The sequence below is a fragment of the Eschrichtius robustus genome, chromosome 13 (genome assembly GCF_028021215.1).
Source record: "Eschrichtius robustus isolate mEscRob2 chromosome 13, mEscRob2.pri, whole genome shotgun sequence".
Lineage (NCBI taxonomy): Eukaryota > Metazoa > Chordata > Mammalia > Artiodactyla > Eschrichtiidae > Eschrichtius > Eschrichtius robustus.
In genome coordinates, this window is record NC_090836.1 from 32,171,495 (window position 1) to 32,199,128 (window position 27,634).

Sequence of the window (27,634 nt, forward strand, 5' to 3'; positions counted from 1 at the left end):
AGGTATCAGAGAGTCAATCACAAAGATTTATTTTATAACAAAAGGTTATAGAGTCAGTCAATAAATATTTATTGGAGGTCTCTCCTGAATTAATCACTGTTCTAGACACTGTTCCAGTTATGAATAAAACAAAAACAACTGCTTACAGGAGTCTGTGCTAAACATTCTGTGAATACAAGCGTTGCTTTTGTCATTGATATTAGCTCAAGAGACAGTTTAATGATGAACTAAGCAGTAAACAAAGGCAGTAACTAAGACACATGGATCAACAAGACAGAGTACAAACTACTGGAATAGTGATCAAGGCAGGGTTCAGTTACTGGAATCAAGCTACTAAAAGCCTAGTAATACAGGTTCAATTCATTCAGCAAAAAAAGTTTATGTCTGTACTAAATATTAGAAGTGAAAAATTAAAAAGATACGACAAAACTGATCTTCTGAGACGCCTGGTGTTTAAGAACAGGATCTGTCCTAGAGTCTGAGGTAATGATAATATGCAAGTGTTAAGCAGCCTAACTTCAAAGAGTAGAGATATAAATGTGTTCAAAGCAGCGCTTTAGGAAAGAATAATCTGATAGCAATGAAATAGATTAGAGAGGGACATAAATAAGGCAGAAGGCATAATAGAAAGAGCATGTGATTGGAAGTCAGAACACCTGGTTCTAGTCCCTGCTCTTTTACTTATTATTCTCTGACACTTTCAGAGTCTATGTTTTGTCATCTTTAAAATAGTAATAACAAGCTGATTAGAAGGCTCCTAATGAGGATTTACTCCCAATCTGCAAAGAACCATACAAATGTTTTGTTCAGTCATGATTATACTTTCTAATATCAATGATACTTGCACTTGTAGTTTTTCAGATTTTACAAAATTTTGATCTATTTTTATTATATTACAAAACAAAGAATGAAAAAATGTACCAGCTGGCTATTTTTTAACTTGTAAGGGGAAAGTGCTGTGATGCTTCTTCGTATTACTTTGCAAATGTAAAGGTATTGTTTCCTTCATCTTTTCACCTGTTTGAGTTCTGGAAAGGCTACATCCAACAAAACAATCCTTAATAACTCTAGATTTGATGGTCAGATCATCATGGAAGGAAGTTTTGCTCTTCAGAATGGTCATATCACACTGGTCCACAACATTAATTAAAACACCATTATAATCGTTCAGGCATTAAATAATTTAAAACCTGAACACTAGGTTGGTGGCAAAGGGATGGAAAAAATGGTATAGATATAAGACACTGGAAACAACACATCTATACATGAATATGGAATGACAAACACTGCCTGGAATCCAATTAGGTCCCTCTTCTGTGCAATGTCTAATTCTATCATTTAAATGAGCAAAGGGGGGACTTCCCTGGTGGTCCGGTGGTTAAGACTCCATCTTCCAGTGCAGGGGACGGGGGTTCGATCCCTGGTCGGGGAACTAAGATCCCACATGCTGCGGGGCAACTAAGCACACGCACTCTAGAGCCTGCATGCCACAAGTAGAGAGCCCGTGTGCCACAACTACTGAGCCCGTGCACCACAACTAGAGAGCCCACGTACTGCAACTACTGAGCCTGCATGCACTAGAGCCCACGGGCCACAACTAGAGAAGCCCACGCACCACAACAAAGAGCCCACGCACCACCACTAAGACCCGACACAGCCAAATAAATAAATATATTTTTAAATAAAGAAAGAAAGAAATGAGCAAAAGGTAGCTGTAGACAGAATAGCATCCAGAAAACACTGGTTTTGTAAGGTCTAATCAGCAGTCCCCAACCTTTTTGGCACCAGGGACCGGTTTCATGGGAGACAATTTTTCCACGGACAGGAGTTGGTGGGCGGGGATGGTTCAGGCTGTAATGCAAGCGATGGTTCAGGCAGTAATGCGAGCGATAGGAAGTGATGGGGAGTGGCAGATGAAGCTCGCTTGCTTGCCCACAGTTCACCTCCTGCTGTGCAACCTGGCTCCTAACAGGCCGCGGACTGGTACTGGAAACCGGTTGGGGACCCCTGGTCTAATCTATGTCTGAACAAAGATAATTAGTAATAGTTTTGAGGTCTACCTAGTTAGTAATTCAGTATGAATAACACATATACTTGTAGTGACACACTGAGTAATGAAAAGCATAGCACATATTGATGATCAGTCAATGATGATGTTGATGATCAATGATGATCATCAGTGATGATTAGTCCTCCAACGATGCAAGTACTACTTCTCTTAACTTGGATATCTGATATATGAAAACAATATAGGGTTTCCTGGGGTATTCTATAAGTTCATTGTTGATCCTAATATCTTATTATAATACCTCACCTGAACACATAAACATGAGGGCATTTGGGAAATACTGGATAACTACAGAGGCAACAAAAACTATGAACCAAAGCCATTTAATTCAGAATGTTCTTCAATGAGCAGTGAATACTCAAGCATCAACAGTAGCATCAGTGAAAATTAGCCATTAATAAGTAAAAGAAAGGTCTGGTTTTGAAACAAGAGCTAGTTGCTTAATGTCTATGATGATGATAATATTTCATAATTATATTTTATTAATAAAGCACTAGAGTACCCATGAATCACCAAGAATTTAGCAATAATATGGCATAATTAGTGGAACTCCAAGGATATGTTCAACTGGCTTAATTGCCCTTAATACTTGTTAAGCAACTACTATGTACCAGGAACTATACTTAGAATCTACATCTGTTACTTTATTTGCTATTTGCACAACTAGTTTCTCAAACTGTGGTTATTTTCTCCTCTCTTTAAAGAAAAAGGTACATTACCTACCTTGTATGTGAAATTGGTGCGATGAATGGATTCATATGAGTAAATAGAGTAGTATTTGTTAAATGAATCAACTGATGAAAAAATAAATTAATGGAAAGGAAAAGAAAGAAAAGGAAAGGTAAGGTATGGTAATGGGAATGGGAATGATATGGTATGGTATGGTATGGAATGGAATGGTATGGAATGGTAATGGTATGGTATGGGATGGCATGGTAATGGGATGGGATAATGGTAAGGTAATGGTATGGTATGATATGGTAATTGGATGGGATGGGATGGGATGGCATGGATGGTGATGGGATGGTAATGGGATGGGATGGTAATGGGATGGGATGGTAATGGGATGGGATGGGATGGTAATGGCTCTATTCTGAAAGTTCCACTTCCATGGGTAATCTGTTGACAAGTTCCTAGAGTGGTGTAGTAGTAGGAATACTTTGCAAACTGATTCATCAATTTTAGAGCCAGAAGGAATCTTGGAGGAAATACTTTAGTCTAACTTTCATTTTAAATATGAGACCAAAAGAAAATATGTGATTTGCCTAATATAACTCATGTAGTTACTGAGGGAAGCAGGGCTCAACCCCAGGTCTTCTACCTTTCATTCCTGTAGTATAAACAGTTCCTCTTTTTCACCACTCCCTTGGGAGTTAATTGGAGTTCCTTTGTGAAGGAGCCATACTGACCAGCAATATTTACTATGAAATCACTCTACTAATTCATATAATAAAACGCTAGCAGTTATAACAAGATAAAGAATGGAATTTTTCTTGTTGTCTCATAATTTCAACTATAAGCCTTGAGAAAAGTTTCTAGACACATCCCTACAGCATTTACAAAGAGCTGACCAAACTGGCCCTTCAACTATCAGTCCTTACCTCTTATCTTCAGGCTATTTAAGATAAGGCTAAACATTCATGGTGGGGATACTCTGAAGAGAATTCACAGATATAGAGAACACTGTTTTCTCTTTTCCTCTCCAAAGTATAGTGAAGAAAACGTTTCTTCTCTATTAAGCCAAGTGAGTGGGTGGTCCAAGGTTTTCTTTGCTTACAGAGATTAAAGAGCTATAAAAAGGGGATTGCAGCAATTCGCTTCTGCAGAATGCAGAGTGCCCCATCTCAAAATGCCCATCTCATAAAGTTCAGGCCCATTTCAGAGTGTCCATCCAGAGAGGAGGGGTGAGAGAGTTCCTGGGGAAATCTGATGCATGTCCTTTGGAGTCTAGTTACTGTTATATATATACCTGGAAAAGTCTGAAAATAGGAGGTTAAAAAAAAAAAAAAAGAGGGTAGTAACTGAGCAAGGAAGCTGCACATCTGCTGTTGAACAAGTCACAGATATATGATATTTCTCATTGCCCAAGTGGACAAAAAAGAGAGCAGCCAAACAACAAGCCATTTCGTAGGAATTTTGCCAAGGAAAGATGACTACCACCAAGGCAAATGGACATTCAGTGTTACAGGCTATAGGTATATGAGGAGAGTAGGAGGGAAAAGGAGCTAGAGCATCCCCAAAAGGTCAGGCAGAGAGTGCAACTCTCATTACAGATATAGCAAGGAGGTTGTCTTCAAGAGGCTCTACAAAGAACCCAAGTGCATAATGGTCAGCTAGGGAAGGCAAGAAAGAACTACAAAGAGCCCCAAGAAAAGAAGTACAAAGAACATTAAGTTAAAAAAAACCTGTTCTTCTTCCTTAAATGTCTCCCCACTCCCTCTTTGGAAGGCCCAGAAGAGGCAGAGAGAGGCAAAGGAAGGAAAAATGAAGAGCAAATTGAGGCAGAGTAAGATGAACAAAGAGAGTCCACATTTTCCACTGTAGGGAATTAAGCCTGGAGTCAGGACTGGGCTGGATGAAAACAGAACAGTGAATTGGATGTTTTTGGTTTAGATTGGGCAGGACTTTAATTCCTGAAAATGAGACCATTCTTACAGCTGAAAATAACCTGACAGTAATGGGACCTAAGAAGGAGGTTAGAAAGAAAAATGAGACATTTTTTAAGCGTTAATTCAGACATTCATCCCTGAAAGACAAATTTTGATTGAAGCATAAAGCAAAGTTTCCTAGCTGTAAGCTACCAAATTCAGCCCACTCAACAAACCAGTTACACAGGCTTTAAGAATCAGACTTGAGAGTACCACTTAATGACCTAGGGAAATAATCATGAAATTTAAAACTGTGAAGTGAAAAAAAAAAGATGGAAAACTATATGCAATAGGATATAATTTTTTATTATTTTATATAAATGAGAGTATAGTAAAATATAATAGCAAAAATATAATATGTTCTTATTTATCTGGGTGGTGAAATTCTTATAAATTTTCTAAAATGAACAGAAAATACTTTTATAATCAGAAAAAAAACACTGTTAAAAATGTTTGCAAGTAACCTTGTGAAAAAAAGTGAAATTTTTTAATATTAAAATCAAAAAAAGTGTCATTAGTACTGTTCTGAATCTTGCAGCCAAAAGCAGTTGCCATAATAACGTCAGATGTTGAGAACTATAACAATGCTTGAATTTCAGGGCCGGGGAGATAACTGGTCAATATTATGTTCACCCAAGACTGTCAAATGAGCTCTCTACAAGACAATGACATGGCAGGCCACTGCTACCAGAATATAGATAATCAATTGCCCTTCTACCTCCTCTCAGTGGTGTCACCAGCTACCTCAAAATTTTCATTACCTGCTTTCTTCCAGTTAGCAAAACCAGCCCCAAGTCTTTGGTCTAAAATATAGAAAAAGCTCATCAAACTCCTGTTCACCAAACTAGCTATCATAAGTCCAAGCTTCCCAAATCATCCTTCAACATGAAAATGATCATTTGATACTACACTGCACAGCCTCTAATTTGGTCCCACCATCTATCCCTCACTTCCCTCCTAAACACTATGTGTTGGAAATCATGCTCCATCAGCAGCAGTAGAGACCAATGGTTAAGCCTGGAACACTGGCTGAAACCAAGTTTGCCATCCCTGTCACTTACAGCTGTGTGACTGCAGGCAAACTGCTTAACTTCTCAATTTCCTCATTCATAAAGTGGGATTAATAATAGTACCTATAAGATTATTGTGAGGCCCATGTGAGTTAATCGTGTTTTAGAGTTTAGAACATTTGCTTCTGCCACATAATGAGTGTTTGATAGTTCATTGATTTTGATTAGAAAACTCACCTATACTCTCAAACTAAAACCTTACCTTCTCATCCCCTGAGGACATGGCTCTTACTGAAGTGCTCCCAAGTAAGGCTATTTTTTCTTCCACACCACATGTGTATAAGACATTGCCTGGAAGTGAGGTTTCTTCTTGCTCCCTAGTGCAGTTTCCAACCTATCTCTCCTCATTCCTCTTCCAAAGATCCCATCTTCTTGAAGCATGACATGAAGCACATGTCATCATATCTTGCCACAAGCTGCCCTAGTCACACTGCCTCATCCACTGATGTCACTCACAGGCTACAATATTCCCTTCACCACCACTTCTATCAGCATTCTTGGCAACTTCAAATCCCTTAGGTCATACACCCAACAACATTATCTCACAGTTCTTTGGCCTACTTAAAACCAGTCTCATTTTTGTTAAAAGGAAGGAGAAGAGGGAGAGGGGAGGGGGAGGAGGAAGGGGGAAGGGGGGGAGGAGGAAGAGGAGGAGAAGGAGAAGGAGAGGAGAAGAAGAAGACGAAGAAAGGAGGAGGAGGAGGGGGAGGAGGGGGAGGAGGGGAGGAGGGGGAGGAGGGGGAGGGGAGGGGGAGGGGGGAGGGGGGAGGAGGAGGAGGGGAGGGGGAGGGGGAGGAGGAGGAGAAGAAGAAGAAGAAGAAGGAGAAGGAGAAGAAGAAGAAGAAGAAGAAGGAGAAGAAGAAGAAGGAGAAGAAAAAGAAGAAGAAGAAGGAGAAGGAGAAGAAGGAGGAGGAGGAGGAGAAAAGAGAAGGGGAAGAAGAAGATGGAGAAGAAAAAGAAGAAGAAGAAGGAGAAGAAGGAGAAGGAGAAGGAGGAGGAGGAGGAGGAGAAGGAGAAAAGAGAAGGGGAAGAAGAAGAAGAGAACTACTTCATCTTCATGCTCCCAGATCCAAACTATATTGCATCTATACCCACAAATTCTGGGGGGGGGGGGGGGGGTTCTGTTAAATTAGAAGTGTCACTGCTTCTATCTAAGGCCATTCTCTCCACTTTCTCATCCCTAGTCTCCTTCTCTAGGACTTCACTCCTACAAAAATCTTCTCTCTTTCTTATACCATCAATCTAAAGAATCTACTTGATTCTTCTTTCCCTCACACCCTTTATCAGCAAGTCCTAACAGCTCTATCTCCAAAATATACCTCAGATCTACTGTTCACCACCTGTGATGCTACTGTTTAGTCCAAGCTGCCTCCATCTCTCTCCCGGAACAAAATAGCAACTTTCTCACTAGTCTCCCACCTCTATTTTTAACTCTTATAGCACAGTCCATCTTCTACATAGCAACCAGTTATCTTTCTGGTAAATCATATCATGTCATATCTCCACCTAAAGCTCTCTAAAGCCTTCCGACTAAAATTAAGTCCAAAATTCCCATTCTAGACTACAAGGCCCTAAACAATCTGGCTCCTGCCTACCTCTCTGTTATTATCTCCATCCTCTTTTTCATTTGCTGTATCTGGCTATCCTGCTTCTCACCATTCCACTAACATGTCAGCTTATTTTTCATGGCTTCTGCACTTGCTTTTGCTTAGAATGCTCTTCTCTCAGATCTTCTCATGGCTCACTTTTCAATATTCACATTTTAACTCAAATGTCTCCTTCCCAGCCAAGGCCAATTAGCCTCAAGCATATTGTCTCATCGTCTCCACAGCACTTATCAGCACCTGAATTTTTTTTTTATGTTTATTGTCTCTATCCTCACCCAATGTTAACTCCTTGAAAGTAGAAACACTTGTCTTGCTCACATCTATCGATATATCCTCCACACCCAGAACACCCTTCCTGGAACATCAATGGCTGTCAAATACTTTTGACAGACTGACTAAAGTCTCCATAATAATCAGGAGTATACTATATTTTTCTCCTCTGGTGTTCAGGACCAAGTCTGACATGCCTACTGATGTGTTAAGCACTTCACAGAGAAGGACAAAGAAGAAATAAAAGTACCGTTACTCTTAAATAATTCAAAATCCATTTGAGGAAGAAGAGAAACTAACCCAAGATACTAAAGACAACTACACTTCTAACCCAAGATACTAAAGACAACTACACTTGACCCTTGAATAACACAGGTTTTAACTACGCCTGTTGACTTATATGTGGATTTTTTTAAATAAACATGTACTACTGTACTACACAATCCAAGGTTGGTTGAAACCATGGATGCAGAATTGCAGATAAAGAAGGATGACTGTAAAGTTATACAAGGATTTTTGACTGTGTGGAGGGGAGGGTCAGCACCTCTAACCCCTGTTTACAAAGCAAACTATCATGTATCGTACATTAGGCTTACATATGTAAACACAGTAGAATTAGGCAGGAGAGGAACCCTTAGAAAAGAATAATTCCATGAGGTATGTATCATTTTATAGATGAGGAAACTGAGGTTCAGGCAGCTTAAACAATTCACCCAAGGTTAAAAACTAGGAAAGGAGTCAGGTTCAAACAAGTCTCTTGATGTCAAAGCCCATTCTTCTCTTAGGAACCTGTTTCTGCCACTTCCTTATAACAAGAGCTGGCAACTATGAAAGGTACATCTAACAGAAGTAAGACTGAATAATATCTGTCAAGGACATCTAGAAAACTATAACTCTACCAATATTAAATGCTCAAAGTGCTTGGGTCTTTGGGTCTTGAAAGATAAAACAGATCATCAGTCCCCTGAAAAAAACACAGCCTATTACCCACAGGACACTAGGACTGATGAAGTAATGCACACAAGAAAAAGATATGCAATTAACAAAGGGATTTTTAAATTTTATTCAAACTATTCTTAGAAATGGAATATTTTAGGAAACTTTCCATAGAAGCTTCCTGCCTCACTCAGATCCAAGCTAGCCACTCTGAATGAATTAGTTATTAACTAACTGTATGGGAAAAGGATGTGTGTTTACATGTGAGTATGCACAGATGTGCATGTATGTGCATGTATTCATGTCTTTGTACGTGGGAATGAGCTGTTGTCAATAAATTTTTGCCATTAATACCTTATGAAAATAGGATGAAATTTATGGAAAGGGATTTTTTTAATGGAATGAGCATGAAAATTAGGAAAGATTAGAAAGGATAAGTACAGAGGGGAAATAAGCAAATAGATGAACAGGGCTATGTTAAAGATTAGGAGAAGGGAAAGATCAGATGTCATGGGACTTAAATTTATTAAGAAGAGTTTATATTACTATTTTGGAAAATAAGGAGTCATTTTTCTGTTTTAGAAAGCGTGCTAATGTGGTCACAATGGCTATAGAGGTAAACTACCCTAATAACTTGAACATAATGTGTTTAAACTTAATTGTTGTCATGTTTCATGGGAAAGCCATCTTGTAATGACATGCAAGACTCTCCCAACTGGACTGAGTTTGTCAAGGGCAAAATCCACATCTGATTCATCTTGCATTTCCCAGTGCCTAACAAAGTGTTTTGAGTGCACTTTTTAGTGAGTGCACAATTTTAGTGGGGTTTTATTGAGTGAACAATTTTAGTGTGCAAAATTGAGTACACAGTTTTAGTGGGGTTCAATAACTAATGAATTTTAACTGGACTAAATTGAAATACATTGAATTTATTTGGTCAAATTGAATTAGAATGGTCAGGGATGGGAGCTACTAATTATCCTCACAAATCACTTTTATTCCTCCATTTTAGATATCAAAATATACTTAAGTAACTTCTGTTCTGCTTACAGTGAGCTTGGAGTAATAGCCTTCTTTTTACACTTTTACTATCTACACTTTACAAAGAGGCTGTAATGCACATAGCAGAAGTATAATCTACTTTACACATAGATGAACCTGAGTCATAGAGAAGCATCGCGTTATTTTTTCACAGGGTTACTCTTACATCACTGCCACCTAAAAGTGAGTCAGTGGAACAGAAGAGATCTGAACTCAAAGTCCAAAAGCATTACTTCCATCACGAAAGTTCATCTTAAAAGATTCAATCATAAAAGGAAAATTATGTAATGTACAAATAAACATATTTGATAGTCAAAAAAAAAGGCACAAAGATGACTGCTTTTGGAAACAGAAATTCCTGTTATTGCATCCTTTTTTCACATAAAATAGAGAGCATGGTCCTCTGAATGTACAGAAAACAAATATATAAGCAAGGGTAGGGAATCTAACATGATTTTGAAGAATATCCATCCTCAGTTACATTACTCTATCTCTACTGCTGCGTTTATTATTTTGATAACTGATATTTGGAGTATTTTTCTGCTTGTCAAAGACAGCAAGTGGGGCTTGTCTTAAGTTTTAAGGCTGTCTTAAGTCATCTTCAGTAGTTCACTTAACTTTCTACCACATATTTTTTAACTTCATTTGTTATCAGAGTGTTTCATTTCACAGTAAACCAATTTGTGAAGGCCACAAAAGGTATTTATTTTACCAGTTCAATCAAGTTTGTTTTCTAAACAGGTTTGTTTTAAAAAGTGAAACTTGTTTTCAGGGTCATTTGTGTTTCTGACTTCGTTTGTTGATACTGTATCAGAAACTTATTTTTCAATGCAAACAAAACTAGTCATCTAGTCAAAGGTTTCAGCAGCTAATATTGCATAAAAATGGAAGACCTGATTATTGAATAAGGTTCTAAGGAAAAAAAGAGTCACAAATTGATTTTATTCTTCTCTAATCACAGTAATTAAACTAAAAATTTGCAAAATGACATGTCTCATAATATGAACTACTAAAAAAGGAATGCCAAAATTAATCAAATGTCTTAAGTTAGCAAAAGAACTCTGTCACCTCAATCAAATCTTTCAATTACCTCACATCAGGTGTGGAAATAGTAACATGTTCTCCTACAGCTTATATATAAAATGAGTGTGTATGTATGTGTGTATACATGTATGTGAGCATGTATGTATATGTACATGTGTGAGGGTGTGTGCATATATACATACACGTGAGGGTGTGAGTATGTGTGTATTTCTGGTCACTTTTGGGGTCTTAGTAAAAACTCTTGGCATACGTAGAGTGTGCTCAGGTTAATGATATAGCAAGCAATATACTTAAGCAGTTTAAGGATTAACATGTCGGTCAGCTCACCTTGCCAGGTAAGCAGTTGGAAATCAATAAGTATTTCCATGTCCTTAAAGATAAACAAGAAAGGAATGTAATTCCTTACTTACAAAAGAGGACAAAGACTAAGAAAATATTTTATTCAACCTGGTCAAGAAAGCATAATGATCTCAGTCTTGACTTTCACAACTCAATGTATTCAACAAACCAAGACATCCATTCTACCATATCAATACAATGCTAATAACATCAGCTGGTAACATGACGTCATATATTATCTAACATAAATGCACTATTATCATCCTTTTTTACAGCTTTATTGAGATATAATTGACAAATAAAATTATGATATTTAAAGTTTACATTATGATGATTTTGATATACATAAACATGTGAAAGAGTTCCTCCCATCAATTTACACATTCATTACCTCACATATTTGCCGTTTTTTTTTGTTTTGTTTTTGTTTTTTTGGTAAGAACGCTTAAGTTCTCCCAGCAAATTTCAACTATACAATACAGCGTTATCAACTTTAATTACCATGTTATACATTAGGGCCCCAGGACTTATTCATCTTATAACTCAAAGTTTGTGCCCTTTTACCAACCTCTCCCTATTTCTCCCACCCCCCATTATCCCTTTTCTTCATCGTTAGAGAGAGACATAATAAATTGTAAAAAGGGTCCCCAAGTAAAGACTTGAAAGAATCCCTGCTAAAGAAAGAAATTTTTGCAAGTGAATGACTACAGTTGATATCTGTTGAGGCCTATATATGCCAAGCATTATTCTGAGTGCTTTATAAATATGCCAGTTAATTCTCATAACTATCACATGAGATTAGTATTCTTATGCTCTCCACTTCACAGAGAAACTAAGAAGGAGAACAAGAGCTCACCAAAGGAATTATCCATACCTCGAGGTGATTAGAAAGAAATAGTGGTTAGTCACTACAAGTCTTACCCAGAAGAGGAAGAGATTTAAATATATTATTTACATACATATATATATATATATATATAGAGAGAGAGAGAGAGAGAGAGAGGATAGAGGTGGTAAGAAGAAGGAAGGAACAATAACTAAAAAAGGAAAAAAGAATCTGACATCTCCCAAGCACTTCTAAATGCAATGCATTTACAACATTCATATAATTTTAACAGCCCTATAAAGAAGGTATTAACTCCATTTTACACAGGAGAAAACTAAGGGTCATAAAGGTTGAGTGGCTGTCCTAAAATTCTGAACTCCAATCTTTGTGACTCTAAAGTCTATGCTCTTTTCAATAAGCCATGCTGCAAGGGAAAATAAAATAAGGCAGGGATGGAGTAAAGGGATAATAAAGAATGTGAACCCAGAAAAAAGAGAGGAGATGAACCAGTTTTTGGAAGTTCCTTGATGGATACTGGATACTGGGAGCCATGATGCTTTTAATCTAGAATGCAGGGCTGTCAGGAGCCAGAATGGCTACTTGATTTCAAGAATCAGTGCCCTTGATCTCTTCAACATTACTCTTCTTGCCTATCCCATCTCATTGTCAGTGAAGCTGCTATGAGAAAAAGCAATGGCCAACTCACCTAGATGTGCCAGTCCCATACTGAGCAATTGCAGAGTGCATACAAGTGGTCTGGCCTAGCTCAACACACCGTCTATGGACAGCTTTACCCAAATTGAGGTGCCAGTCCATCACTGTACATATGTTATATGGCCACAGCAGAAGCCAAGAGAACATTTTCATATCAATGTGAAGGTAGGCACAGTTCAGGAGTGACCAAAATTTTACATTTCAGAATGACAATCAAGAGAGCCATAAATGAGGTCTCAAAACTTCAAAGTTTTCTGATAATTCCAATATATCATTTTTGACCAAAATATCATAGGTACAAGTTGAGAATCTTTTCCATCAACTGAGATTAAAAAACAAATATCAATTTATTCAATATTTTGTTTATTAACATTAATATATTTTATACTATATTGGCCAGATTTATCAACTTCTAGTGGATTTTATCTTTTTTGGGGGGTGGGGGTCGTGTGTATCTGTGTGCGTATGTGTTTCATGTCAGTCCCCTACCAAAATCACAGCTTCTTGATCTCAGGTAAAATCGGTCTCAAAACATACTGGGGCCTCCAGGCTGTCATGGGTTAAGGAAGAAAGTTGGACAGCTAGCCTGGCCAGGGGCCTAGGTGACGTGGAAGTGAAGTGAGGTCCAGGGTGACTCAGGCTTGATCAGTGCCAGCACATGTACAAAAGTAGATTCAACCTGGTGGTGGCTTCCCATTCTGAGTGGCCCACATGAGTTGAAGGACACCCCAGTTGGAAAAAAAGGGGATGTTTCCCCTCCACAGAAAGGGGGCTTCCAATAATTTCACTTAATTGAGTGGATTTAGATTCAAGATATGAGAAAGGGGATATAAATCAGGAAACCAAAACAGAAGCCAAGTCTGGATAAATAAAATAGGAGGTTACAGGGAAAGCTCTGACCCAAAAAGCATAGGCATTTAAGTTTGGAGCAGCAAAACAAATTTCAAACTAATGGGCAGGTGGGGCAAGTAACACTGCTCTGATTTACTTGTGGCTTTATTTGGAACTGACCAAGAAACTCAAAGGTACTGAGGAGAGAAAAATAATGAAATTAAAATGACAATACTACTGCTTTTTACAAAACATTTAGTAAGTACCAGTAGTATAAGGGTTTACATATATTATCTTATTTAATTCTCACAACAAACATATGAGGTAGGTCACTTTCTCTTATTGAGCCCCTGTAGACTTTGAATATAACAATATTTCCTGGAGTTCCTATAGACATTGAATATAAAGTATTTTCAGTCATAATAATCTAAGGAAGGGGATGAAAATTCTGGAACATGGTTGGCAGTATTTTTCACCAGCATTAACTAATTTGTACTGAGTCATCCTCACTAATATCCAGCTGCTGCTTCTGAGATGCAGTATTTATTATAATTCTAAAGGTTACATTAAAAAGCAGCAAAGGGACTTCCCTGCTGGCACAGTGGTTAAGAATCCGCCTGCCAATGCAGGGGACATGGCTTTGAGCCTCGGTCCGGGAAGATCCCACATGCCGCGGAGCAGCTAAGCCCTTACGCCACAACTACTGAGCCCACGTGCTGCAACTACTGAAGCCCGCGTGCCTAGAGCCTGTGCTCCGCAACAAGAGAAGCCATGGCAATGAGAAGCCTGCGCACTGCAACAAAGAGTAGCCCCCACTCACCGCAACTAGAGAAAGCCCAGGCGCAGCAACAAAGACCCAACGCAGCCAAAAAATTAAAAAAGAAAAAACAAGCAGCAAAGCTAACAAGCTCATCCAAGGATCAAATTAATAATCTTGGCCTTATTACCATCACACTGAAATCAACTGGACTTACAGATCATCATTATACACAGCACACAATAACACAATTTCTTTACACCTATTTTTAAATAGAACAAGGTAGACTCCTAATATTGAAACATATAAAATGAAACCACAAAAACGATGTCAAAACGTGCTCAAATTTAAAACTGCAAAATCATCAACAGTCTTTGAGTTACTCTATGTTGAGAGCTGTAGTCACAGAACACATGCAAAGGTAAATAAAATTATGACGAGTTATACTAAGTTAGTACAAAATTAAGAACCAAAGAAAACTAAGGAAACCCTATACTCAAAGACAGGAACGGAATCTGCTACAAAGTTAACAGTCCAATTACACTTATGTAACAAAATAGGTAAGAATATAATTAAGGACCGATGGAATGTTGCCAATCTAATGCCAAGTTGGAAAACTAAAATTCAAAAGTATCATTTTGTAAATTGAGACTTGAAAATGTCACAGATGTCACATCTGAATTAACCTTAAGTGGCAGGCCAAATAACTAGGAATGAAATCTGTAATCTCATGTTTTATCAGCAGTGGACAACTTCCATTTTACGGAAGGACAGATGCAGACACATTACCAACAGGCTGCTCAAACAAAATTGTTTTGTGTTGAATTAGGTGAACACAAGCAAATTAAAACACTTTAGATATGCACTGATTTTCAAGTTCAAGTTTCATGGTTATAGATCTGTGTTTGATTTACTTTACCATCAGTGGCTTAGACTAATGTGTTGAGTGAAAGTGTATTATACTAATACATTATTTATGTTGCTATAGATATAGCTGAAAAATTAAAAATTTTATTATCAATACATCTTTTTCTGAAAAGCATCCTCAGTACCATAACATTTTATCATATATTCTGGGTAAGAAGCACTACCCTCCCTCTTCAATTCCAAGAAATAGTCATTTGTAGACTTTGTGCTCATCAGTGGAAATGAAAGTGTTACCAAGAAACATAAGACACTGCACAACTCTTAGAAAATGAAATTAACATCCTTATTAGACAGTAAAGGCTTGACAATTAAATTACTGTTTGATATATGGAATTTAATAGAAACTGAATTGAATTAATGAAATAAGGCAGATGATGTGTAATATTTAGCATGTTAACTCAAAATGCCCTCTTTAATATAAAGACATGGAAAAATTCTTATCCTTTACTCTATAAAGTGGTAAATATCAGGCTATAAAAGTGTATACACATTGCAGCAATTTAAAAAAAATGTAAGTACACATATGAAAAGATTAAAAATAAATATACAAAATGCTAGTAGTAATTATATCATGGTGGTAAACAATGATTGATTGCTTTTCTCATCTTTTCCCAGATACTTCTTCTAATTTGATTACATTATTTCAATAACAGAAAAAAAATCAAATAAAAATAACTTATGAAATTAAAAGCTGATTTTGGAGACAGACTATGCTTGCAAGATCTATTTTCTGCTTCTAAGTATCAGCCTTCTTTTAAAATGCTTTCAGCTAAGTTTTCACATACATCTATCAATGAACTCTGCAGGAACATTGCCCATCAGCTCTAGGTGCCAGAAAAAAATTTTATAGAAAATGTAAATAAATTTTTTAAATTCTGTGTTTTTATTACTTCTAGTCTTTTTACTCAGTTTCCTCCTTACAATGCTCTTTAATCCACAACTTGGTTTAGTGTATTGTTGCCAAGGTTGATGAGACGCAGCAAGGAAAGCATTAGCAACATTTTCAAAAATCTGGTGCAAGCCAATTCAGAAGGAAAATTCACACTATTATTAACCAATTTAGTCATCATTGTCTTACATCAGGTTAAGCAACTAATGGAAAATATAACAATATTATTGTTAATCTCACAAAGTATATAGTAGTAACTTTACAAACACTAAAAACCATACCAACTGAAAGTCTTGTGTGAGAAGAGAAAGGAAAGAATAAAAATGGTGGATTTTACTAAACTATATAAAAAGGAATTTGGTAAGATAGAGAAGGATAGTATGTGATTTACATGTTGAAAACAAAATGAAAACTAGGAGACTGGGTAAAGTAAGGTTTTTGGAAGTATTTATATGCATTTTTTGTTACATTCATAGTGGTGTAAGTAATAGGCACTCAAAAAGCAAGAGAACAGACATAACACCTATAAAGTACCTTGCAAATTCAAGTTATGGCTTACATATTAGAGAATGACTAATCTAATTGCTAGAGTTTGGAATATAACCAATATATTCATCATTGGTTATATATCAAACTCATCTCTAATAGTATTACTGCCTGTGTTTGTGTAAAAACCATTTTCCATATGCTTTCCCACGGTTGTCTCTGTTGTTCTTTTCCCGAGTCCACTGAGGTAGGTGGATAACTATATACAAAGCCAAGTTTATCATTGGTAAGACCAAAACAGTTTTCTAATCATCCAATGTTCGTTCTATTATATCACATCGTTTCCAATTGCTTTAATGCCTCCAACTTATGTGATTCCAGTACACAATAGACATTCAATAATTATGTAATAAATGAATGAATTTTGATCTAAAAAAGTAAATTAACATTATAAGGCATACAACTGAGGGTAGAGTTGCCCTATGCCTCATTAGTACACCATGTGATCAACATACCACATCATAATAATTAACTACAGCTTGACCCTCTCCAGGGTTTCTTATTCCTATTTGCTGAAAGAAAAAGTCTCTTATTTATTCTATGTAGCTGTGTCAAATAATGTGAATGTCTACTCTGAAAAAATATAATTCATTCATCCTACTCAGAAGAACTGATATTGTCATGCCTAAGTGATAAACAAGCTCCCCCAAATTGAGAATAAGGTCAAATCCAATCTCGAAAACTAAAATTTTACTACATACTAAGAGATCCAAAGAGTAGGGAATAAACTTTAAGCTGTCCTTGATTTAGCCCCTGGGTGGGTTCATGATGCCCACCTCTCTAAAACCAAGTTTGAGAAATTTCTTGGTTTCCTTGCTCTAAATAGTACCCAAGTAAGTTAGACTGGGGTTAAATTCTGAATGACCTTCATTCCAAATCTGGACATGTAGATATCAGCTTGTTTCAATTCAATAACCCCAATGTCCTTCAAATGTTCTATTGTAATAGTGCTGTCAGTATATTATCACTTTCTTTTAAAAAAATGTCAAATATTCTCTCAGTTTGAGGGACATTTCAAGCTGAACAGTGAAAATCTAATAATATGTATACCTCTCCCACTGGAATTTGAGAGAGAGAGAGAGAATCACATACAGAAGGTCTGTGGCCCCAAAAGGCAGAAATTTCCCTGCATGAAGTCTAGAAAAGCTTCAAGTAGAGGTAGGATTTAGGATATTTTTTGGATGACAGGCCTCCAGTATGGCCAAAATGTGTTGTATCCTTTACTTCCTTCTAAAATAAGGATAGGAGGGACTGAGACGTTATATAAAAGTTTAAGAACCACCTTTCTAGTGAAGTAATACTCAAAAGTGTTTTTTTTTAAACCACTCAGATTTCTACCTCCAGCTCCATTTCCAGATCCCAATAAATATACCACACTGACCATACCCTACCTCTACCCTTCCCCACCCTCCAGCCATCCCTCCATAGTGAGGCTGCCATTATTACTGGAATGTGCTATAACCCTCAAATCTGTTGGGGTAGGAAAAAAAAAAAAGTTTTAAGAACCAAGGTGAGGGGAGAGGGAGAAGGCCACATGTCCCAGGGCTAGCATTCACAAAATCCTCCTATTTACATAATTAATACTATTTCCAAATTAAGCTACACAGACATTGTATTTCCATGGTGGTTGTTAAAGCATTAATGTGTTATATGTATATGTTGAAAATAGTCTATATTATTTTAAAGATTTATTTTATTGATTAGTTGATTGATTGATTGATTGCTATGTTGGGTCTTCGTTTCTGTGCTAGGGCTTTCTCTATTTGCGGCAAGCGGGGGCCACTCTTCATCACGGTGCGCGGGCCTCTCACCATCGCGGCCTCTCTTGTTGCGGAGCACAGGCTCCAGACGCGCAAGCTCAGTAGTTGTGGCTCACGGGCTCAGTCGCTCCGCGGCATGTGGGATCCTCCCAGACCAGGGCCCGAACCCGCGCCCCCCGCATTAGCAGGCAGACTCCCAACCACTGCGCCACCAGGGAAGCCCCCGAAAATAGTCTATATTATTTTTATAACCTAGTTCTGGCATTTCTTCACATTTTAATATAATAGGAACCTCAAAATATAGACCTGGATTTCTACTCCAGGGATCCCTCTCTCTCTACCTCTTAAGAGGTTCTTTTTAGAATCACTGGTCTAGTTTCTAGAATTGAAGCAATCACAAAGCCAAAATAATGGGCACTGAGATTGGGAGCACTCACTGAAATGTCAAATTAAACTTTTAAAGGGAGCACTTAAGGGATTAAAACTGTAGTTCATAAAATATAAATTTATTCTATGTCTGAGATGTCTGCCAGCAAAACATGAAGTCCTAGAAAATCCACAGCAACAGTCAATGGAAGACTTGAGCTGCTAGTTGTGGAACTTCAAGCAATTCCCTCAACTGCTCAGTGTCTCTATTACCTCAATCATCTTAAAGAAGGGGCCTCAACAAGCTAGTCCCTTCAAGGTCCCTTTCAATTTTAAAATCCCTTTTAAATCCAATAATTATAGAGGTACTAAAAGTTATGTTCAATATATAAATGTCTAATAATTTCAGAAAAACTAAGAACAAAGGAACCTCAAATATAATTCTTAAACATTAAGAAATATCTTATAATTGTAGGATGTCATCAAAATGATCCCCTTTGGCTTGTCTGTCATTTGCTTTAAATAAAGCCCGAGCCACAAGAAAACTATTTTAACACCCTGAGAAGATTAAATAGTTAATCCACTGGGAAACCAAGTTCAAAGACAGAATTCAGAAATCCGCTCTCCAGAGAGAAGTATTGAAACTAAAAAACATCCATTTTATTTTTAATAAAATTATTCTAATGATACACTGAATACAAATTATGTCATCTAGCATGCATTTTCATTGATGTATTTTCCTTCCTAATCTGAAACTTAGATAAAAGTAATGTCTAATGTTGACAGAAAATAACCATTTATAAGTCAGGGTCACACAGGGAAGCTGTAACATGTCTTGCGGGAAAACATCCATAATAAGGGATATTCCAAGTTCACTTCTTTGAGGAGAAATGGATGAGAACTGGAAGGTTGGGCAGATTATGAAATTAACTACCAAGATAATTTCTGCTTTCATGGTTTCACTAACCTGGAATTTCTAGTGCATCATTTACTACCCCATAATTATGCACCAAAATATTAACTAATTAGCAGGTAAGAGCTCAAGAGGTAGTAATAAATAGACATGAAATCTGAACTTCTGTGGAGTTCCAAATGACAATCAGACCTACCACACTATAAATTTAATAAACCTTATCTGAAGAAAAAGTATCAATTCATATTTAAATAAATAACTTCATTGACTTTCAGCTCACATCATCTACAAGCTCTTTAGTCTCCTCTCTTTCATTTCCCTTACTTTATGATCCAAATACAAAGACATACAAGTAGGGCATACATGTTATATCATACATACAAAGATAGAAATAATATTCTTCTAATGCACAGGCTTTGGAGTTCAATTTTTGTATGAAATATGCTTGGATGTAGGGCATATTTTTTCTTTTTTAAATCGCTGTTCTGGAGGAATATATGAACTAAAAAATGCTATTAAAAAAATAAGAGATAAATAAAAACTAAACTGCAACAATTGTCTTTAATTTCTAGTTTGTGCTGTTGATATGTTTTGTGTTAGGTCCTACATAGTTTGTGCATTTAAAAAGAGCCTCACACTGCTAGGTCTAAGCTCCATGAAAGCAGGGACCATGTCTGTCATGTATGTCGTGTACCCTCAGAGGTAGGAAAGTGTCCAGCACATAGTAGGCACATGATAAATGTCTGATGCATGAAGAAAGGAATAAACAAATGACCAACAGCAGATAACCACCTGTTTCCATGAAACATTTCTAAAAGACTTGCTCATCTGCCTCTACATTCTCTAAACATTAAATTGTTTCAAATAATTTACCTCATGTGTATAGTCGTGTTTCAGCTTGAAAGATCCTTATTACATTGAAACTAGTATGTGAAATATTGGGTTGGCCGAACAGTTTGCTAGGGTTTTCCCATAACATCTTATGGAAAAACCCAAATGAACTGTTTGGCCAACCCAATATTTTGAAAACATTTGGAAATATTTTTAAGAACAGAGAAACAGGTACCAGAAGCCTGAGTTTGAGGTCCAATTCTGGTATTTAGTGGCTGAGAAACCTTGAAAAGGTCACCTAGTATCTTTGAGACTCACTTTTTCATCTCTATAAGAGGGATAGTATCTATCCAGCCTACCTCATAGTATTTTAAGGTAGATTAAATAAAATACTGCATATTTGTATTACAGCCAGAATTGGACAAAGAGACCACAAAAGTCTAAATGTTTCCTCTTAAGTAACAACAGTACCCACGATAAACATATTGTGGGAAAGTCAAGTTTGAAATGTTAAAATAGGTCCTTCCTGTCAATATAGAGGCACCGTTAGTACCAACAGTTTGGCTAACAACAAAAAAGTCACATATTTAACAGACTGCATACGGAAAGGTTCTTATAACCCTTACCTTTACACTGCCATCTCAGCATGAGGGAAAAGAAAAGTTCAGGGAGGTCACATTGCAAATCAGTGCGCCAGTGGCAGACCCAGAACAGAGCTTTTGACTATCCAGTCAGCACTTAAGCTAGCTGAGCAATGCCACTTCTTAAAAGTGCTGTAGTAAGGTAAAAACACAGCAAATTAGACAACATTACACACTAATCCAAACTCACTGTCAAGGATATGTCCTGTTCTCTGCCAAAGCCAAGAAAAAAATTTGTAGCTCACAACCACGTATAGACAATGACATGAAAACACAATGGTCCTTTCTGTATCTCCATTTTCTTTCAGCTCTTGACATATTTTGCAAACTAAAATTCTTGGGGAAAATGTTTCAAATGTTACATCAGCATTCAGACATAGTGGGAAAAAGGGAAAGTGTGAGCTGCCCATTCCCCTCGCTTGGCCCCACGGTAGGCGCCTTGCAACAAACACTGTACTTTCCTTCACCACATCATTTCATAAAGTCTTAGATTTAGAATTCAAAATGTTTGAGTTTACTATTTTAAGTTAACTGAATGGTTCAATTCAGTATACTACTTAGATAACAAAAATAGAATATACACTAAAAATTGCTCACTTTTGTAGGTGACATTTATGAACTTACTACATTTTCTAGGAAGTCAGCTACCATCAGCCTACTATCGATAACTTTCTACACCTATGCACCCAGAGGGAAAAAATGTTGCTGTTAAATCAAATCTTACATGTACATATGTGCATAGATATGTGCGTATGTGTATATATAACCACTCTAAAAACAGACACCCAATATTTTGGTATTTTCTTGATCTACAGAAAATACCAGATCTATGATGTGGTGGCTATGAACATTTTTATTCTATACTTCTTCCTCACATTTTTTTAAACTATAGAGCAGCACTATCCAATAAAAATATAATGGTAGCAACATTATATTTAATTTTAAAATTTCTGGTAGCCACATTTTAAAAAAGGAAAAAGAGATAGATGAAATTAATTTTAATATTTTATTTAACTCAACATATCAAAACACTATCATTTTAACATGTAATATAAAGATTGATATATTTTTCATACTGTTTTTAAAATCATATATATATATGATTTATGAATATTTATATATTACACAGGCAATACATGTCAGTTAGGAGGCTAAATTTTCATCAGAAATACTTTATAAGTATTTACATTTCATAAACTTTACAGATAAAAAATAGGTCCACATAGCCACATTGTTCCAAGCACACCTAGAAGTTTTCCAAAAACTAAATGGACAGCTTTTAAATTTAATTAAAATTAAATAAAAATTAAAATTTAGTTTCTCAGTTGTGTTGAAACCAAGCAGGACCCTGCAGGGTCTTCCCGGGGACAGACACCCCTCCCCATGTCCCTGGCCTCTTGTTTGTAGAAAAGCTTTAGCCTCCTAGGCCTTCCCCAAGTTCCAAAGAGCATATTTAATCAGAGTAATGCAGACACAAAGGAAAACAGTCAAGCAAGACAAAATAATAATAGTTTTATTTTTATTAAAACAAAGTCAAGGGCCCTTAGTTCCTCAAGGGCTATAGATAATATTCTGAGCCATATCCCTGAGTGGTTTTACAGATACTAAAGCCCTCACCAGGTGGAGGAAGTTAACTGCATGCTGACCACAAGCAGGTAGACCCCAGGCCAGTTGGAACCAGAAGGTTGATGATGTTAACTCCTGAAATACCACCCTGTTACCTCACCACCAACCAATCAGAAAGATATCCACAACTGATCACACACCCTGAGACCCTCTCCCTCACCTTGCCTTTAAACACCCTTCCCTGAAAGCCATCAGGGACTCTGGGTCTTTTGAGCATGAGCTGCCCATTCTCCTTGCTTGGCCCCACAGTGGGTACGCCTTGCAATAAGCTGTGCTTTACTTCACCACAACCTGGTGTCAGTAAATTGGCTTTGCTGTGCACTGGGAGAGTGGAACTAGGTTTGGTTCAATTACAGCATTAATCATCATTCAAGTGCTCGATAGCCACATGGGGTTGGATAGCGGGAGAGGGAGGGTGATCTGAATCCATACCTACCACAATGAAAGATACCCTACAGAACACCTCAGATATACTCTGCCAAAAGGCATTTTCAGAAACTGAACTTAAAATGTTCTTCCTAAATGAAAAACTTTCTGTTTAACTTCTTTTCCCCAAAGCTTTATATGACCCATGCTCTTATTTTGAGAAACCTAAAATAGAGTCATCAGCTTTAACATACTGATAAGTCTCCATATCTAATTAAGCACAAGAACCTCTAGGACACTGTGCATTTACATAAGTAGAGTCAACTCTTTATTATTTGTTATTACATTATTCATTGAAGGGGAAAAGTCAGTCAAGTGCCCTGATCATTTGTGTCTATGTGTTGATTTATTTATCCTGCTGATGAAGTCTATCACAAACTGGAAGGTAAGACTGGAGGTCACTGGAAAGATTAAAAAATCTGAGGAAATAGTTTAGGTAAGTTCAGGTTCCCCCTTTCTGAGCTCTACCTTTTCTAGGAATATCGAGGTATGAATATCCTGTCAAAGTCATTCATTTGTAATTAAACTAGTTCAGAACCAGGAAGAGGCAAGTGACCTTAAGCTCAGTAAAGTTTTGCGAAGCATGTTCTTGCCTCTTACCTATGTAGATTTAATGGTTAAGAACTTGAGCTCTAGACTCAAGCTGTCTGGGTTAGAACTCTGTTTCTGCCACTTGCTACCAGTTTAACTTGGGGAAGGTTACCAAATCTTTCTGTGTCTCACCTATAAAATGGCCATAATAATAACAGGACCTAAGTCAAAGATTGTTATGATGAATAAATGCAATTTCACAGGATGTAAAACATCTTAACACACAGCACTGACCCTGACACATACTATGTGTCCAATCATTATTGCTATTTTTAGCTCAGAAATTAGGACAAAAGAGACGGGATTTTATGTTCAATAAATATTTGTTTTAAATGAAAACATATGTCCATACACTTTATAAATGCCAAAGTGCTATATAAGCTATTTTTATCCTATGCAAAGTAAGTTTAGAGAGTCAATCTATTCAGACAATGTATTTAATGGGAAAAAAAAAAAGATCCTCACAATGTGGCTTACTTTACGTGTTTTTATAAAGCCTTTCCCCAACAAACAGACCCACACATATTCCCTTAAAAAAGTGCTAACATGCATACCAAAACCAAGTATAAGTTATTTATCTGTCAACATCACTTTAGGGTGATTCATGACTCTGTTCACCTCCACTGCAAGCAGCGTCAGTTTTAAAAGCATGGTCAATAAACTGCCCTGTGATATTCTAGAGAATTCACAGATTAAAAAAATATTAACTCTCTAACAACAGTTTCTCTGACAGCCAATTTTCTTTTTTTTTTTTTTTGTTTTCATTACTATTTTATGCTCCTTCTTTACCCTCCTTGACCAGACCTGCTAATTAACAAAACTGCATCTTACTGGGTTTCCTCTTTTTCTCTCCCCTTCATCTGCCAGGTACAGTCACTAATAAGCATTAAAAGGCCAAAAGAGAGGTAGTGGCAGTAAACAGGAGAAACAAACTAATCCAGCAATTGGATAAGTAGCCCTAGAATAACCAAGAAGGCCAAATTAAAGCTTCAAAACTTTATAACAGGTGGTTCTAAACAGTCATAAAACAGTCACCTCCATGGGTGGTCATCCCCTGGTCTGTAAAGGGAATGAAAAAATAATCTTTAAAATTCATTTTATTCTTTAGATGATTAAAGAGACAAAGTATATATAAAACTACCATTTCTATACCTAACCAAGATTTGTCACTAAAATAGCTATAGAAATACTGACATGATAGGATTTTAAGAATAACTTTTCAGAAAGACTACAAGGGTAGAAAATTTTTTAAAATAATTTCTCAGAGGACAGATTATTTTTATAAATCTTTAATGTATACATAAAGAGAAATTAATTCACAGACTGTAAGAGCTATAAAAGCAACGCCACTTACTCTACCATGAATGCTTCATTAATATTTCAGCGATGATGTTGCAATTTTCCATGAGCAACTGTCAGAGCTCTGCTTCTTGATATGTATCAACAATCCAAATTACATTCAATACTCGGGTATCTGTCCTTGACCAAATTACAATGTTGATGTATCTAGTATTTCAGAACTCTCACCCAGGCATATGTAATTTTACATTGTAACCATCCTGCTGAACCTCAGTATGTTTCTTTTTCACCCAGTCACCCATTTAACCCTTACACTTGCTGAGGAGTTTTCTTCCTTCTACAGACCTAGCACCAGGGAATTTTCCCTTAAATATAATACCTCGTCCAACGCCAGAAATGTCTTCAATACCCACACGCTGGTGCTAGCTAGTCCCCGCCGGTACTTAACGAGACGTCCATTTGCACAGAAATCTAGACCCCCACCGTTGTCAGGCTTTGTCTCCTGTCTCCGAAGGCCGGAGTTGCAGGTACACGTAAAGACAGTCACGCTACAAATATAAGAGCACCACAGCCCAGGAGAGCGGCAGCTCCTCCGGGCAAAGCCAGACAGGCGATCGCCCGAGGCGGCCGAACCTGAGGCAACTGTTCCTCGGGGGCACGACCCGGCGGGGACGGGCGGCGACGGCTTCTCCGCCTAGAGGAGTCAGGCGCCCCCGGGACCGGGCGCCGCGCAGCCGCCCGTCACCTGCAAACTCCCGGGGCCCGAGGCGAGAGGCTTCCCAGCCAGCACTCGGCCGCGCGCGCCAGGCCGGCGGAGACCCGCCGCCTCGGTTTCCAGAGCCGCCGGGCCCCCGCCGGGCCACCTCTCAGGTCTCCGCAGCGCGGCGGCCGGTGCCCCGGGCCAGAGCAGATCCTCGCCGCGCCCGCAGCCCGCCCGCCGCCTCGTCCGTCCTCACCTGACAGCCACCCGCACAGAGCTCTCGTCCGGGGCGCCCCACATGCCGGCGGCAAGCGACAGCCGGGCCCCTGGGCCTCTGCACCGCAGAACTGAGGCGCCGCCGGAGCCGCGGCGGTCGCGCGCAGGAGGCTGGAGCTGCAGGGGGCGGACGGCTCACCTCCGCCGCGCTCCAGCCATGTTGGGCGACTGAATGGAAAGGTGGTGGCGGCGGCGGCGGCGGCGCTGAGGCAGAAGGAGGAGGAGGTGATTCACCGCTCGCGGGTGCCCGCCCCTTCTCCCCAGCTCAGCCCCCAGCACTGGGGCGGAGACGCAGCGCGCTGAATGGCTAGCGCGGCGGCGGCGGAGCCAGCAGGCCGCTCAGGGGCCTCCTGCTGGACGGGCGAGTGCGCCCTGCCCCCTCTGATGGGGACGCGGCCTGCGGGCGGACGGGCTGAACGCGCCACACCCGCCCGGGCTCTCCGGGCTGCTGGCCCCGCACTGCGTCAACGGCGGCCTCGCTGCCGGCCCCACCTAGCGCTGCCCAGCCTGCGCCCCGCCCTGCCCTCGGCGGGCACTGCCAGGCGCTGCTGGCCCGGAGGCGCGCGGGGGAGGGATGCCGGCCGCGAGCTGCCCATGCCCCAGGGCGACGAGCCCTGCGCCCCTGCAGGCTCTTCTGTGAGAATGCCGCGGCTAGAGCCCGCCCTGCTGCAGCCTGCCTCTTTTCTAAAAGCAAAGCTTGATTCCCCAGCGCAGCGCCAGCAATCTGCCAGCTGCCGCTCTGGTTCGCCTTTGTTTCCACCCTTAGCTTATTGTCCTCTCTCCAGCTTGGACTCTGACCCCTATCCCCAGCCCCCTATGAACGTTCTCCTTCCCAGGAGTCAGTCATTCATACTAAACCGGCTCCCGGATTTGGCCACTGCCTCTGGGCAGCTGGGTTCTGCAGTCCATCGCCCATTTACCAGCCCGTGTGGGCTATGGAAATGATGGACCCTTGAATGCCCTTCTGTTAAACCATTTGTACACTGGTAAATGAACTGCACCCTGGTACTGCCAAGAGTTCCCAGAACTGAATATCCACCAAGACCTGCTGTGTAGTAAATCCTTCTCAACGGACTTTCTTTCCCTTCTGGCCTTCAAAAAGCACCTCCCAATCCAGGGATTCTATCAACATTGACCCATTGTGGTTTCTGCTTGTGGCTATTGTGCTTCCCCATTCCTTTAGATAGCTCTGTGGAAACAGCCTTTATTAGCTTTGCCACAGAGTATCTTTTGTGGGCTGCCCCATACATTTCTCTAAATTAACATGTGGGTTCCTACAAAATAGTATAATACATTAAATGGCACCATCCAAATAAAGACACTGTCCCAAGTACCTACAATCTAAAATGGCACACGTAATCATCCTTATCAGCAGAGATAGAGCAGCATGGGTCAGAGACAGCAGCACAGATTGGGACAAACAAGAAGTGTTTAATGATTTTAAGTGAAGGCCTATGTGATATATAATTATAGAAGTTTTAAATTTATTCCATCCCTTAACCTCAATACTCCTGAGTCTTAACAGACATAACTAGGAGGTAAAGAGGGCAGAGATGGTGAATACCTTCTGCAGATCAAATTGGTGGCAAAGCTCTCCTGCCCTCTGGAGAACCTCCTCTTCTTCAGTATTTGTCTGTCAGCAAATCAAAACACCATTTCCTCCTTCCCTGGCAGTCCCACATCTGGGTGGAT

The 27,634-nt window shown here is 38.8% G+C and overlaps 1 protein-coding gene across 4 annotated transcripts in view; it reads right to left on the reverse strand.

The window, feature by feature from the left end:
• The window catches only part of KIF21A (kinesin family member 21A), a 174,196-nt gene extending 148,100 nt beyond the window's left edge, over positions 1-26,096 (reverse strand). For all 4 annotated transcript variants that reach the window (XM_068560569.1, XM_068560570.1, XM_068560567.1 and 1 more), the window contains exon 1: positions 25,923-26,096. In XM_068560569.1, the coding sequence (XP_068416670.1) occupies positions 25,923-25,966 (44 nt within the window). In that variant the 5' untranslated portion in view covers positions 25,967-26,096. The remainder of the gene's footprint in view (positions 1-25,922) is intronic.
• Between the last annotated feature and the right edge of the window lie 1,538 nt (positions 26,097-27,634).